The following is a 16490-nucleotide window of genomic DNA, read 5'->3' as shown; positions in this document are numbered from 1 at the left end:
TTAATCGTGCAGGTTTAATTTTATTTGTTTCTTGTTTTAGGCAAATTAGGCCTAAATATATTTAGGCATAATATATTTCTTTTTAACATCCACCGACGCACCACTCAAGACTCCCGTAGTTCAGAGTGGCTCAACCCTCTCCACGCATCTGACAGAAACATGCTTCCGAGCAGTGGATGACCGATGCAGTGGTTCTGACTGGAGCCTCCATCACGAGTACAATTCATGCCAACAGCCCATAATATAACTGCATATTCAACATGAATTCATGTTAAACATATTTAGCTATGGCTTGATCAGAAGCTTATAATGATTGCAAGAGTCGAGCGGGATGTTAAAGGCTAAGGAGTTTTATCTGTTTCTTTTACTGATTATTTGCAGGTTAAAGCATGGTTTAAACAAATACACAATTCACATGCAATCGCTTTAGCAAGAATGCATTCAAACAAATGTAATCTTACAGTGCTATTACATTATAAGTAGGCTATCTGATTTTGAAATCTTGAAGAAATTTATCAATCTCTTTAGATAAGTTGTCAGTTAAAGAAGCTCTTTTTACATTGTGTGTATTTTGTTGTTTATAATGAGAGAACTTGAGTTTAATCGTGCCCAGCAAAATCCCCAGTGTTAATTTAACACTCTGAGTGTGGACACATATAAACACTGAAGCAGTGTTAAAAGTAACACTGAAGCAGAGTTGAAGGTAATTAAATAATTAAGAAGTTAATTGAGTTATGATTGATCCTTATTAAAGACACCTGATGTTAACAAGCAGAATCACCAACTGAGAAACATCACAATTTGTGTGTCACCATTACAGTGGTAAGTGTTTGCTTTAGTTGGGATCTTGACCCTTCAGTTATTAACTTTAGATTTTGTGTGGCTGTGGTAACTGAGTTATATCATACATCATATCATATATCAATGCATTCTTATGGATTTGATTGTGGTTTAGGCTAATTGTCATGGAGTAACCTGAATGCCTGAGCTCAGGTTTCTTTATTGTGTACATAAATTAGGTGGATGAAGTGATTTTTGCCATAATATGACATGTTTTTAAAAGTTAGCTCTACATAAAGAAAGAGTTCTTTAGTTTAGACACAGCGTCGAGAATCACAACAATGGTGACCATCAATAAAGCATGTTGTAGCCCATAAAAACTCATCCATGGCTCCCATCATGCATTGCGGCATGAATACATTTTTTTTTTTTTTTTAAGTTTTGAATCTCCTCCAAAATTCGTTCCAGATTGGTTTGCATGTCATCTGTGGGAGCTTGCTGACGGTTAACATCTTGCCTTTCAGCCAACGCTAACGTATGTGTTGCGTCGGTTACTTCTTGCTGTCTACATTCAGTTTCTGGCACCTCCGGGTTAATTTCAAGAAGCATTTCAAGAAGAAAATGCGACCAGGTGGTGTTATTTGTTTTTGCATCATCATTTGGTCTGAGTTGGGTATGTCTTATCAATAACATGTGTCCAGTGATTGAACAATATAAGCTCTTGTGTTTTCAGCATTATCAGAGAAAATCTTAGAAGCACCTCTGATCAAAACCTTATTAAAAAAGAAAAGTGTTTTCATTTAGACACACAGACATCAAGAATCAGCCTGAGAACCTCAACAATGGTGACCATCAAAAAGCATGTTGCACTGCATTCTGGGTGCCACCAATCAAAACTAATTTTATGGCTCCCATCATGCTTTGCGGCATGAATAAATAATGAGCAACAATTCTATAGCTTGTTTTGTGATTCTTACAGTTCGTCTGAATATGCTGTTTGTCACCATTCTTGAGATTCATACGCTGGTTCTTGATGTGACTGTGTGTCAAAAGAAAGTTCCCCTTTCATACAGAATTTTCAAACTCTGGTTTACACTGAAAATTCAACTTTTTTTTCTTTTTTTTTTTAAATCACAGGGCTGCCATAATGAATGTTATTTTGTCTCAGAGATCAGAATGAGTTCAGATACTCAGGAAGAACAAAGATTATGTAATAGCATGACCAACACTACCTGATCATCTTTATTCTTAGTTTGTCTAGCTGTTATAACTGAGTTACAACAGCAATGCAAAAATAAAACATCAAGGGTCAAGAGCACAACTAAAGCAAACACTGACCACTATAATGGTAACCAATAATTTACCCTTTGATTCTGTTTGTGAACTTTAGGTGTCTACAATAACTCTGTTTGGGGGGCCTTAAGACACAGCCTTTTGAACATGATGCCTGTATCATATTTATGTAAGCAACAAAAATTTGAATTTTTAAAAAGGCTGATGTCATGTGCATGCATATAATGTTTCATGATGGCCAACTACTGGCCCGGCATGCATAACATAGTATTCTTTAGCATAGTGTTTGTTTGTTTGTTTGTTTTTTGTCCATTGAAATCAATATTTTCATGTAAATTTTACTTAATTTTTCATGTTATTCTACTCATTTTTAATGATTATTTCTACTTAATTAAAATGTGTTAAATTTTATTAATAATATTGCTTGTAAATTTTTGACAAAATTTTACTGAATAAATATAGGGAAACACTTTTTACAGTGTAGTTTTCATTCTCTCTATCAGGTGGACTATATAAGTAAACTCATATGGGGAATAGTGAATTAGGGTGCAGGGTGTTATTTGAGACACAGCCTCTGAGTGTCGACTTTGAAAGTTGTTAATTTAAAGCAAGGCAAGTTTATTTCTATAGCACATTTCGTACACAATGGTATTTCAAAGTGCTTTACATAAAAGAATGTAAAATAATAATGAAGAAAAATAATAACAAGAATAAAACAAGCAAATTTAAAAGTTTTAAAATTATATAAAAAAAATTCTTATTTAAAAGGGATTTAAAACAGTTAGAAAAGGATTTATATAAAATAAAATAAAAAACAGTGAAAATATAGTGCAATCAGTTCGGACATTGCACAGTGCTCATTCAATAAATGCACAGCTAAACAGATGAGTTTTAAGTCTAGATTTAAATGTGACTACACTGTAAAAAATTGTGCCATTAAATAACAGTAATTTACTGGCAGCAGGGGCGCCAGTAAAGTACTGTTAATTTACAGCTTTCAACCATTAATTTACCACTCTTATTATTTTTTTTTTACAATATTTTATCGTAAATTATACCATGGAAATTAACTCCACTCCCACTGCTTCAAACAGTTCGAGTTTAAAAGCTAGCATTCCTACGATGTTAGTACTATGAACTTATTCCATTTGAGTCCACTGAGAAGGAATATTTCTTAATATAAAAATGCAAACACTTAATGTGTAGTAGTAAAGAAACTAAATGCATGACTTTAACTTAAATCACTATAGATAATTGTCAGCTATAGCATACATGTATGTGCTGAAATACTCAACACAGAGGTCACCACTGTTCCAACGACTCCACATTTACTGTCTTTATATAAAGCAGCAGAAGATCAGAATTTGTGGCTCATCATTGACTGAAGCACAGGCTCTACTCTCCAGCACAATGGTGAACAACAAAACTGCATTAACAGATCTCTCTTGTGCAAACACACATTAATACAGTTGAGTTCAGCATTTACTCTCATTATCAGTGTATGACTTTGCATACATTTTTTTCTGTGGATGTTCACAAATATTTTAGTTAAATTATTATTTTTTTTTCATTTGGTAAATCTGACATTTACATTTAACAGTATATTACTGTTTTTCCTTGACTTAACGGCAACAAACTGTAGAAAAACACTTTTTTTGCTGGCAACCATTAATTTATGGCAAGAAACTGTAGAAAAACAGTTATTTACTGGCTGCAGGGGTGCCAGTAAATAACTGTTTTTCTACAGTTTGTTTCCTGTAAATTAATTACAGTTTATTACTGTTAAATTTTGTTTCATGCTGTTTTTTCTTCATACTAAATTTTTAACCCTTTAAACCCCCAACAAAATCCTCAGTTTTAAATGAAGACTTATAATGTGTGCACACTGTAAAAAGTGTTTCCCTATATTTATTCAGTAAAATTGTGTCAAAAATTTACAAGCAATATTATTAATTAAATTTAACACATTTTAATTAAGTAGAAATAATCATTAAAAATGAGTAGAACAACATGAAAAAATTAAGTAAAATTTACATAAAAATATTTATTTCATTGGACAAAAAACAAACAAACTAAAAAACACTATGCTAAAGAATACTATGTTATGCATGCCAGGCCAGTAGTTGGCGATCATGAAACACCCTTCGAAAACATTATATGCATGCACATGACCTCAGCCTTTTTACAAATTCACATTTTTGTTGCTTACATAGATATGATAAAAGCATCATGTTCAAAAGGTTGTAATGCCCCCAAAACAGTTATTGAAAGCACCTAAAGTTCACAAACCAAATCACTGAATGAAAAATAATAATAATAATTTGCTTACCATTGTAGTGGTCAGTGTTTGCTTTAGTTGGACTCTTGACCCTTAAAATTTTAAACAGATTTTTTTTGGTTGCTAGTTGTGATACAGCAGCTAGATAAGCCAAGAAGGAAATGCGACCAGGTGGTGTTATTTGTTTTTACATCATCATTTGGTCTGAGTTGGGTGTGTCTTATCAATAACATGTGTCCTGTGATTGAACAATATAAGCTCTGGTGTTTTCAGCATTATCAGAGAAATTCTTAGAAGCACCTCTGATCAAAACCTCGTTAAAAAAAGAAAAGTGTTTTCATTTAGGCATACAAACATCAAGAATCAGCCTGAGAACCTCAACAATGGTGACCATCAAAAAGCATGTTGCACTGCATTCTGGGTGCCACCAATCAAAACTCATTTTATGGCTCCCATCATGCTTTGCGGCATGAATAAATAATGAGCAACAATTCTATAGTAGCTTGTTTTGTGATTCTTACAGTTCGTCTGAATATGCTGTTTGTCACCATTCTTGAGATTCATACGCTGGTTCTTGATGTGACTGTGTTGTCAGAAGAAAGTTCTCCTTCCTCTGTTTTAAACAGAATTCTCAAACTCTAGTTTACAATGAAATTTCCGCTTTTTTTCTTTTTTGTTGAATCACAGGGCTGCCATAATGAGTGTTATTTTTTCTCAGAGATCAGACTCTGAATTAGTTCAGATATTCAGGATGAACAAAGATTATGTAATAGCATGACCAGCACTACCTGATCATCTTTATTCTTAGTTTGTATATCTGTTATAACTGAGTCACAACAGCAATGCAATAACTCTGTTTGGGGGGCCTTAAGACACAGCCTTTAAACATGATGCCTGTATCATATCTATGTAACCCACAAAAATGTTAATTTGTAAAAAGGCTGATGTCATGTGCATGCATATAATGTTTCATGATCACCAACTACTGGCCTGGCATGCATAACATAGTTTTCTTTAGCATAGTGTTTTTTGTTTGTTTGTTTTTTGTCCAATGAAATCAATATTTTTATGTAAATTTTACTTAATTTGTTCATGTTGTTCTACTCATTTTTAATGATTATTTCTACTTAATTAAAATGTGTTAAATTTAATTAATAATATTGCTTGTAATTTTTTGACACAATTTTACTGAATAAATATAGGGAAACACTTTTTACAGTGCACACTACAGAGTGTTTGAGTAACACTGAATTAGTGAAGTTAATGAGATAATTATGTGATTAATTGATGATTGAGCATGAGTGATGAACACCTGCTATTAACAAACAAAATTACTAAAGGAAAGAGAAACACAAGGAATACAACTGACTTGAGCCACTGCCTTAGATGAAATCAACTGAAATAAAATAATTCATAAAATCTCTCAAGATCTGATTAAACAACTCATAAAACAGCTTCACCAGATTCATATTACTAACCAGACTGACTTTATTTCTGTCAGATGTCTACAGAAGATCTTATTGAGAGTTAAATAGGTTTAGGTGTTTTTTTTTCACTACCATGATGGAGATCAGTGTTTACTTTAGTTGGGCTCTTAAACGTGACTTTGAAACAACTATGTTTTTTTTTACTTGCTGTAACAATGCATTTTTGGAACCTGTTATAGCGGAAAAAAAGAAAAAAAATCTGGTATTGCTGTTCATAGATTGACAACAACAAACACTCTATTATTTTTGATCCAATCCCGTGTCCCTTCTCTTATTGAATATTGACACTACTGCAAAATAAGAAACACTGCTGAGCCTTAAGTTATGAAAGACTGTTAAGAAAATTTCACTCATAAAAAACCTGCGCTGATATTTAGACAGAAACATCAATAAGCAGCGTATGAATCACAACAATGGTGACAATCCACAAAATAAATAAACAGATAGGTTCTGAACTTCACAAAACATGCTACTAAAACTTAAGACAAAAGCAAAATTATAAGTACATAAGAATTCAAGAAAATAAGTGAACAATTCAGCATCATCATTTATTCATGCCGCAATGCATGCTGGGAGTCATGGATGAGTTTTATCCTGTGCTGGTACCCAGCATGCTTTGCATCATAAACCTTTTGATTATCACCATTGTTGAGATTCATATGCTGATTGTTGATTTCTCTCTTTGAGTGTTGCGGACACCACTGGTCAAAATATTTAAAACTCAAACTGTTGTTAAATCAATATGTTCAGATTACCACATTACAGTTCATTATCATAAAATGTTAGAAGCAAAAAAAAAAAAAAATGTGTAATTCACTTTAAATATTGCAACACCAAACTAATATTTGGCTACTATAGTAACACTTCAAGTCATTCTAGAAGATCATGCCTAACAGAAACTTAACATTGCAGTAACAGATGTACCATAAAAATACAAATACAGCAATGAAAAAAAATTTAAAGGACAAAAGTCAAGGGTCAGGAGCCCAACTAAAGCAAACACTGATCTCCGCAATGGTGATGCTAAAATAAACTAACATTATCATCTACATCTCTGTAATTCTCAATAAGATCTTTTGATCTCTGATCTGAAAGAAATAAAGTCAGTCTGGGTAGTAATGAGTGAAGTTGGTAAAGCTGTTTGTTGATTGTTTAAATATTCAGTTGATTTCGTTTTAAGCTGTGGCTGAAGTCAGTTGTAGTTCATGTGTGTGTCTTGTTTCTTTTTTCTTCAGTGATTCTAATGGTTAACAGCAGCTGTTGATCAGTGCCTGAATTCACTCATTAGTTTTCATTCTCTCTATTAGGTGGACTATATTAGTAAACTCATGTAGGGAATAGTGAATGAGGGTGTAGGGTGTGATTTGAAACACAGACGCTGAGTGTTGACTTTGAACATTGCTAATTTACGATATATAGCAGCAGGATACCTTCTCTAAAACGATAAATATTACCCAGAATGCACTGTTTTAATGAAAAACAGTATGTTACTGTCGAAATTTGGCCATTTTTTTACAGCAATTTTTAACAGTGTAGGCCATAAGTGATAACAAAATAAAACAAAAGTGCAGGGAGCGCGGCATATGCAACGACTCAGCAAAAAGGTGCGTTTCAGAATAACTCACGGGCTGCACTAACACTAAACTTTGATGTCGAATGGGGGGCCACAAAATATCATCCTGCGAGTTTGAGACCCTTGATCTATGGTGTCGAACGCAGCACTAAGATCAAGTAAAACTAGCAATGAGATGCAGCCTTGATCTGAAACAAGAAGCAGGTCATTTGTAATTTTAACAAGTGCAGTTTCTGTACTATGGTGGGGCCTGAAACCTGACTGAAATTCTTCATACAGATATTTTTTTTTTGTAGAAAGGAGCTCAATTGAGCAGACAAACTTTTTCTAAAATTTTATACATAAATGGAAGATTTGAAATGGGCCTATAATTTGCCAGTTCACTAGGATCTAGATTTGGTTTCTTAAGAGGCTTAATAACCACCAGCCAGGTTTTGGGATGTGACCTAAAGATAACAACGAGTTAATGATATTGAGAAGTGGACGATTTATTAATCCATCCATTATTTAGAGTTTCAATGATTTAGCTACATCATACAGGTTTAATTTATTAATTTCTTGTTTTAATTAGGCCTACATAATTGGAACGAAATTATACAGTGCCTCAAACACTGTAAAAAGTGATTCTCTATATTTATTCAATAAAATTCTGTCAAAAATGTACAAGCAATATTATTAATTAAATTTAACACATTTTAATTAAGTAGAAATAATCATTCAAAATGAGTAGAATAACATGAAAAAATTAAATAAAATTTACACAGAAATATTGATTTCATTGGACAAAAAACAAAAAACCCTATGCTAAAGAATACTATGTTATGCATGCAAGGCCAGTAGTTGGCGATCATAAAAGACCCTTCAAAAACATTATATGCATTCAAATGACATCAGCATTTTTACAAATTCACATTTTTGTTGCTTACATAAATATGATACAGGCATCATGTTCAAAAGGCTGTGTCTTAAGGCCGCCGAAACAGAGTTATTGAAGACACCTAAAGTTCACAAACAGAATCAAAGGGTAAATTATTGGTTACCATTATAGTGATCAGTGTTTGCTTTAGTTGTGCTCTTGACCCCTTGATGTTTTAACATTACTTTTTGCGTTGCTGTTGTAACTAAGTTATAACAGCTAGCCAAGCTAAGATAAAAAGATGATCATGTGGTGTTGGTTATGCTTTTACATAATCTTTGTTTTACCTGAATATCTGAACTCATTCAGAGCCTGATCTCTGAGTTAAATTATCATTCATTATAGCAGCCCTGTTATTCAACAATAAAAGGCCTGGAGTTTTCAGTGTAATCTAAAGTTTAAGAATTCTAATTGAGAGAGGGGAGCTTTCTTTTGGCAGACAGTGACATCAAGAACCAGTGTATGAATCTCAAGAATGGTGACAAACAGCATATTCAGACGAACTGTAAGAATCACAAAACAAGCTACACTGTAAAAAATGTTGCCGTTAAATAACAGTAATTTTCTGGCAGCAGGGGTGCCAGTAAAGTACTGTTAATTTACAGCTCTTAACCATTAATTTACCACTCTTATTTTTTAACAGTATTTTACTGTAGATTCTACCATGGAAATTAACTCCACTCCCACTGCTTCAAACAGTTCGAGTTTTTAAACTAGCATTCCCACGATGTTAGTACTATGAACTTATTTCATTTGAGTCCACTGAGAAGGAATATTTCTTACACTTAATGTGCAGTAATAAAGTAACTAAATACATGACTTTTACTCAAATCACTGCAGCTCATTGTCAGCTATAGCACACATGTATGTGCTGAATTACTTAACACAGAGATCATCACTGTATCAGCGACTCCACATTTACTGCCTTTATATAAAGCAGCAGAAAATCAGAATTTGTGGCTCATCATTGACTGAAGCACCAGCTCTACTCTCCAGCACAATGGTGAACAACAAAACTACATTAAACTAAACGATCTCTCTTGTGCAAACACACATTAATACAGTCAAGTTCAGTATTTACTCTCATTATCAGTGTATGACTTTGCCTAATTTTTTTTCTATGGATGTTCACAAATATTTTAGTTAAATTAACTTTTTTTTCATTTGGTAAATCTGACGTTTAAATTTTACAGTATATTACTTTTTTTCCTTGACTTGACGGCAAAAAACTGTAGAAAAACACTTTTTTTTTGCTGGCAACCATTAATTTATGGCAAGAAACAGTAGAAAAACAGTTATTTACTGGCAGCAGGGGTGCCAGTAAATAACTGTTTTTCTACAGTTTGTTTCCTGTAAATTAATTACAGTTTATTACTGTTAAATTATGTTTCATTCTGTTTTTTCTTCATCTTAAATCTTTAACCCTTTAAACCCCACGAGAAAATCCTCAGTTTTAAATGAACACTTATAATGTGTGCACACTACAGAGTGTTAGAGTAACACTGAATCAGTGAAGTTAATGAGATAATTCTGTGATTAATTGATGATTGAGCATAAGTGATAAACACCTGCAGAATCACTGAAGGAAAGAGAAACACAAGAACTACAAATGACTTCAGCCACAGCCTTAGATGAAATCAACTGAATAAAAGAATACATCAAATCTCTCAAGATCTGATTAAACAACTCATAAAACAGCTTCACCAGATTCACATTACTAACCAGACTGACTTTATTTCTGTCAGATGTCTACAGAAGAACTTATGGAGAGTTAAATAGGTTTAGGTGTTTTTTCACTACCATGATGGAGATCAGTGTTTACTTTAGTTGGGCTCTTGAACGTGACTTTTCAACAACTAAGGTTTTTTTTTCATGCTGTAACAATGTGCCTTTGGAACTTGTTCTAGCAAAACAAAAATACACAGAAGAAAAAAAATCTGATGTTGTTGTTTATAGATTGACAAGAACAAATACTATTATTTCTGATCTAATCCCGTGTCTCTTCTCTTATTGAATATTGATACTACAGCATGAGAAGGAACACTGCTGAGCCATACGTTATGAAAGACTGTTAAGAAAATTTCACTCATAATAAAAAAAAAACCTTTGCTGAAATTTAGACAGAAACATCAAGAATCAGCGTATGAATCACAACAATGGTGACAATCCACAAAATAAATGAACAGATCAATTCTTGAATTGTTCAATTCTTGAATAAATGAACATCACAACACATGCTACTAAAACTTAAAACAAATGCAAAATTATAAGCACATAAGAATTCAAGAAAATAAGTGAACAATTCAGGGGCATAATTTATTCATGCTGCAATGCATGCTGGGAATCATGGATGCGTTTTATCCTGTGCTGGTACCCAGCATGCATTGCATCATGAACCTTTTGATTGTCACCATTGTTGAGATTCATGTGCTGATTGTTGATTTCTCTCTTTGAGTGTTGTGGGGACTGCTGCCCGAAATACTTTTTAACTAAAACTAGTCGTTAAATCCATAAATACTGATTATCACACTACTTTTCAATCTTACAAAATTGAAGTGTCATTAACTCAAATATTTCAACACCAAATTAATATTTGATTATTATAGCAACACTTCAAGCCAGTCTAGTAGATCATGCCTGTTAGAAACAACCATAATCACTTGACTATGAAAATTAATACTGCTGTAACAGATGCATCATAAAGACACAAATACAGCTATAAAACAAAATGTAAAGTGTAAAAGTCAATGGTCAGGAGCCCAACTAAAGCAAACACTGATCTCCACAATGGTGACGCTAAACGAAACAGTAACATTATCATCTAAATCTCTTTAATTCTCAATAAGATCTTTTGATCTCTGTTCTCTGATCTGACAGAAATAAAGTCAGTCTGGTTAGTAATGTGTGAAGTTGGTGAAGCTGTTTGTTGATCGTTTAAATCTTTAGTTGATTTCATCTAAGGCTGTGGCTGAAGTCAGTTGTATTTCATGTGTTTGTCTTGTTATGTTTTTTTTTCTTCAGTGATTCTACTCATTAACAGCAGCTGTTGATCATTGTCTGAATTCACTCATTAGTGTTCATTCTCTCTGTCAGGTGGACTATATTAGTAAACTCATGTAGGGAATAGTGAATGACGGTGTAGGGTGTGATTTGAAACACAGCCGCTGAGTGTCGAATTTGAACGTTGTTATTTTACGATATATAGCAGCAGGCTACTTCTCGAAAACGATGAATATTACCCAGAATGCACTGTTTTAAAGAAAAACAGTATTTTACTGTCGAAATTTGGCCGTTTTTTTACAGCGATTTTTAACAGTGTACTATAGAATTGTTCCTCATAATTTATTCATGCCGCAAAGCATGATGGGAGCCATAAATGAGTTTTGATTGGTGGCACCCAGAATGCAGTGGAAGATGCTTTTTGATGGTCACCATTGTTGAGGTTCTCAGGCTGATTCTTGATGTCTGTGTGCCTAAATGAAAAAGCTTCTTTTTTTTTAACAAGGTTTTGATCAGAGGTGCTTCTAAAAATTTCTCGGATAATGCTGAAAGCACCTAAACTTATATTGTACAAACACAGGACACCTGTCATTGATAAGACACACCTAACTCAGAAACCCAGATCAAATGATGATGCAAAAACAAATAACACCACCTGATCTCATTTCCTTCTTGGCTTGTCTAGCAACAGTATCACAGCTAGCAACCAAAAATCAGTTTAAAAGGGTCAAGAGTCCAACTAAAGCAAACACTGACCACTACAATGGTAAGGAAATTAATTAGTTTTTTCCTTCAGTGATTCTGTTTGTGAACTTTATGTGTCTTCAATAATTCTGTTTGGGGGGCCTTACAACCTTTTGAACATGCTGCCTTTATCATATCTATGTAAGCAGCAAAAATGTGAATTTGTAAAAAGGCTGATGTCATTTGCATGCATATAATGTTTTCGAAGGGTGTTTCATGAATAGTGTTACTACACTGAATAGTGTTTATTTTTATTTTATTTTTTTTCATCCAATGAAATCAATATTTTTGTGTAAATTTTACTTAATTTTTTCATGTTATTCTACTCATTTTGAATGGTTAATTCTACTTAATTAAAATGTGTTAAATTTAATTAATAATAATGATTGTAAATTATTGACACAATTTTTTTGAATAAATATAGAGAAACACTTTTTACAGTGTATTTGGTGCCTAAACTCTGGAATAACTTACCTAACATTGTTCGGGTGACAGACACACTCTTGCAGTTAAAATCTAGAATAAAGACCCATCTCTTTAACCTGGTTTACGCATAACACACTAATATGCTTCTAATATCCAAATCCGTAAAGGATTTTTAGGAAGCATTAATTAGGTAAACCAGAACCGGGAAAACTTCGCATAACACCACATGTACTTGCTACATCATTAGAACAATGGCATCTATGCTAATATTAGTCTGTTTCTCTCTTATTCCGAGGTCACTGTAGCCACCAGATCCAGTCTGTATTCAGATCAGAGGGCCATAGCAGTCACCCGTATCCAGTAATTATCCAGACCAGATGGTTGATTGGCACCTAGAAAGGACCTCTACAGCCCTGAAAGACAGCAGAGACCAGGACAACTAGAGCCCTAGATACAGATCCCCTATAAATACCTTGTCTCAGATGACGACCAGGACAAGATCAAAGGAAATAGATGATTCTTCTGCACAATCTGACTTTGCTGCAGCCTGGAATTTAACTTCTGGTTTCGTCTGGTCAGAGGAGAACTGGCCCCCAAACTGAGCCTGTTTTCTCCCAAGGTTTTTTTCTCCATTCTGTCACCAATGGAGTTTTGGTTCCTTGCCGCTGTCGCCTCTGGCTTGCTTAGTTGGGGTCATTTCATATACAACGATATCGTTGTCTTGATTGCAAGTTAATGCACAGACATTATTTAAACTGAACGGAGATTACATCACTGAATTCAGTGATGAACTGCCTTTAACTGTCATTTTGCATAATTGACACACTGTTTTCCTAATGAATGTTGTTCAGTTGCTTTGACGCAATATATTTTGTTTAAAGCGCTGTATAAATGAAGGTGACTTGACTTGACTTGCTAGAATTAAGATCAAGATTAAGATTGCAATTTTTTCTGAAATCTGAGTTGAGTTGCATACCTGTTTGCAGCAATAAAGTCCATGAAGATAATGCTTGCATATATGTTTAAAAAGAATGCTGTTGCTCCAAAGCTGCAGTGAATATTGTTCATTATACTTGAATTATTGGCATAAGCAGCAATGCGCAAAGGTAAACTAAGGCATAGGAAGAAGTCCGCTGCGACCAGGTTCTTCATGTAGACTGTGACACTGGACTGAATGTTTGGATTTGAACAGAAATACACCCGCATCATGATGCAGTTCAGCACCATGCTGATGAAAAACAGCAGTGAATATGCAAATATGAAAACCTCATTAGCTGGGAGTTTACAAAGAGCTTGTGTTGTGTTAGTCATGTTTGGTTTCATGGTGAAAATTGTGAAGTCGGTTGCAGGCACTGGAGACTCCATCTATATAAACAAACAAACAAACAAAAAACATAGTTACTTGTTACTTATTTATTTATTTGAACACATAGTTTCCCTTCGAAAAGAATAGAACAAAATTGTAGAAAATGCCCAGAAATATTTGCTCGTAATTTAATTTTTAACATGTATGATTGAACCAAGACTTTTAAAATTTAGTTTAGTGACCAAAACTATATAGATCGTTTTTGAGAGCCTAGATGCCTCTGACATCATTTTCATGAAAATAGTAAACAAAATATCTATAGCTGGCCATGCCCTAGACATCCACGTATTAAGAGCTGAACATTTGCTCAATTATTTTGATCTGTGAAGTCGAGAAAGCATCTCAACTCATTCCGAAGCAGATCAGAATAATGGCATCAGAGAATGAGGTTTACCATAAATAAGAGATATAATTTTTCAGTTGGTCATTTCAACATTGTGTTTAACTTGAGACTTGCTTGTGATTTGAAAGGAATGACTTGGTCCCAGAGGTGGAAAGTCCAGGAGCCAAAAAGTAAAAGTCCTGCCATATGTTTATTCCACCCATGAACCTAGCAGCTGATTTCACCAGAGGAGGAACCAAGTCATTCCGTCACAAGGATGCCACCATCACGGAGCTCAGTGTTTGCTTTAGTTGCGCTCTTGACCCCGACTCAAGTGTCAGATCTTTTTCTGTAACATTGCATGTAGTTTTGTGTAGTAGAGAGATCAGAGATACGATAGTCACATGTTCTTGTTTGATTATATCTAAAATAACTACATTTTTAATATATTATATGTTTCGTTTTGTGTAACCATCTTTGTAAAACTCAATGTTGGGAGTAACAGCATTTAAGTATAACGGCGTTGTTAACTCAAGCTTTGGCTAGTGGGTACACATCAGCTGCCTGACACTGTTGCAAATCCGATGATGATTGGATGGGTAGGCGGTGCCCTGCTCACGTTGCACGCTCTAACAACCACTAAACACAAGACGGCATCAGCGATAATGGCATTCTCAAACTGGAAATACCAGAATTTAAAGGCGAGAATGTTTCTGTAACATACATGGTATGCCCAGGAAAAAACTCGTAGTTGGGCGCTTGAACATTTTGAGTTCATAAACTTCATTCACACGTGAAATTAACTTCACAACAGACGCGAATTCGCATCATGAGGGGGGCGGGGGCTTCTGCCAGTTGAGTTCACGCAGCATTTTCATTCAGATAGTTTTCTAAATATTACTGTCATCATGTCATGAAATGTAGTTTTAAAAGTATTTCATTTAAGAATGAAGTTGTTTTAAACTCAAATATGCGATTGATTTATTAAGCGTCTATTTAAAAATGTGTTTTGACATTTTTCGGAGGTCGTCTATTCGCGTCTTTGCATTGACTTAACATTGAAATCACTTGCGCCAGATGCTCTATTTGTGACTGGTGTGAACGCACCATAGAGTTGGATAGTGTTCTGTTTATTGTGCAGTAACTTTAGGCCTAATATACAGTTACAGAGATTTGCACTAATGGCCAGGTTTCCCTTTGTTTCTTTTTACCCAAGTTTAAATTTGTTTGTCTTAATTTTGTACTTGAATTTTATTTTCAATATTAATTTTTATATGTTTTTATTGTGTATGAGTATCATATGGCAGGCTGCAATCTATTGAGTTCAAATAAATACACAATTTTCTAAAATACTTTTTTCTTGTTTTTTTCTTCAATCAGTTAATATAAACATCTTATAAATTAAAGATGTTATAGGACGTAATAGCGTTATAGAACATGCAAAATAATGTCACAGTTACTTTGCTGAGTAATTAATTACTTTTACAATGTGATAACTGAGTTACTAACTCAATTACATTTTGGGAGAAGTAATTTGTAACCATAACTAATTACTTTTTTCAAGCAAGATAACCATCAATGGCGAAACTACAGCAAGCAAAATATTTCTTTAACAGTTATAGTAAATAAATTTTGATTACATGTGACGCATATAAAATGTTATGTTAAAAGTAAGTGTTCATGTCTAAAAGCCTAATCCTAAACAGGATTTATTAGAGGAAGCTAGGAGGTAAAAAAAACAGCACCCAGACTACGCTCCTTTGGGAGTACAGTGTGAGAACAAGAAAAACACCTCACCAACAAAAGCACATAATTAACACAGCATAACCACATGTCTTTGCAACAGGAGAGAGGAAATGGGGGTGTTGAGATAATCCAGTGCAGTCAAGTAACCATCTGGTCCTGCAACCTATCTCAGTGCTGGTCACAGACCCACTTGTCAGACCAACGGTGCAAAGCAGCAAAGGCATTACTATACTAAAACCAGAGAATTTTCATCCAGGAATGTGTCTTCACCAAAAGCATAAGCTATTCTGTTATTTCAGTATTTGTTAAAAGGCTCAAGAGCCCAACTGAGGCAAACACTGACCACAATAATGGTGGCCATGTTTTTTTTTTTTTTTCAGTTGATTTCATCCAAGGCTGTGGCTGAAGTCAGTTGTAGTTCTTGTGTTTCTCTTTTCTTCAGTGATTCTGTTTGTTAACAGCAGCTGTTCATCACTAATTCACAATTAGCACTTAGTTAATCACGTAAAGGTGCTGTAGGGAACTTTTGTAAAAAAATATTTTTTACATATTTATTAAA

The 16490-nt window shown here is 34.1% G+C and overlaps 1 protein-coding gene across 1 annotated transcript in view; it reads right to left on the bottom strand.

Annotated features, from left to right (window-relative positions):
• The window catches only part of LOC113074427 (P2Y purinoceptor 14-like), a 38838-nt gene extending 24991 nt beyond the window's left edge, over window positions 1-13847 (bottom strand). The window contains exon 1 of the mRNA XM_026247274.1: window positions 13474-13847. Coding sequence (XP_026103059.1) covers window positions 13474-13820 — 347 coding nt within the window. The 5' untranslated portion in view covers window positions 13821-13847. The remainder of the gene's footprint in view (window positions 1-13473) is intronic.
• Window positions 13848-16490: the final 2643 nt, after the last annotated feature.

Source organism: Carassius auratus, unplaced genomic scaffold (genome assembly GCF_003368295.1).
Source record: "Carassius auratus strain Wakin unplaced genomic scaffold, ASM336829v1 scaf_tig00014591, whole genome shotgun sequence".
In the NCBI taxonomy this organism is placed as follows: domain Eukaryota; kingdom Metazoa; phylum Chordata; class Actinopteri; order Cypriniformes; family Cyprinidae; genus Carassius; species Carassius auratus.
The sequence above is the reverse complement of the archived record's forward strand: the minus strand, read 5'-3'. Positions and strand labels throughout refer to the sequence as shown.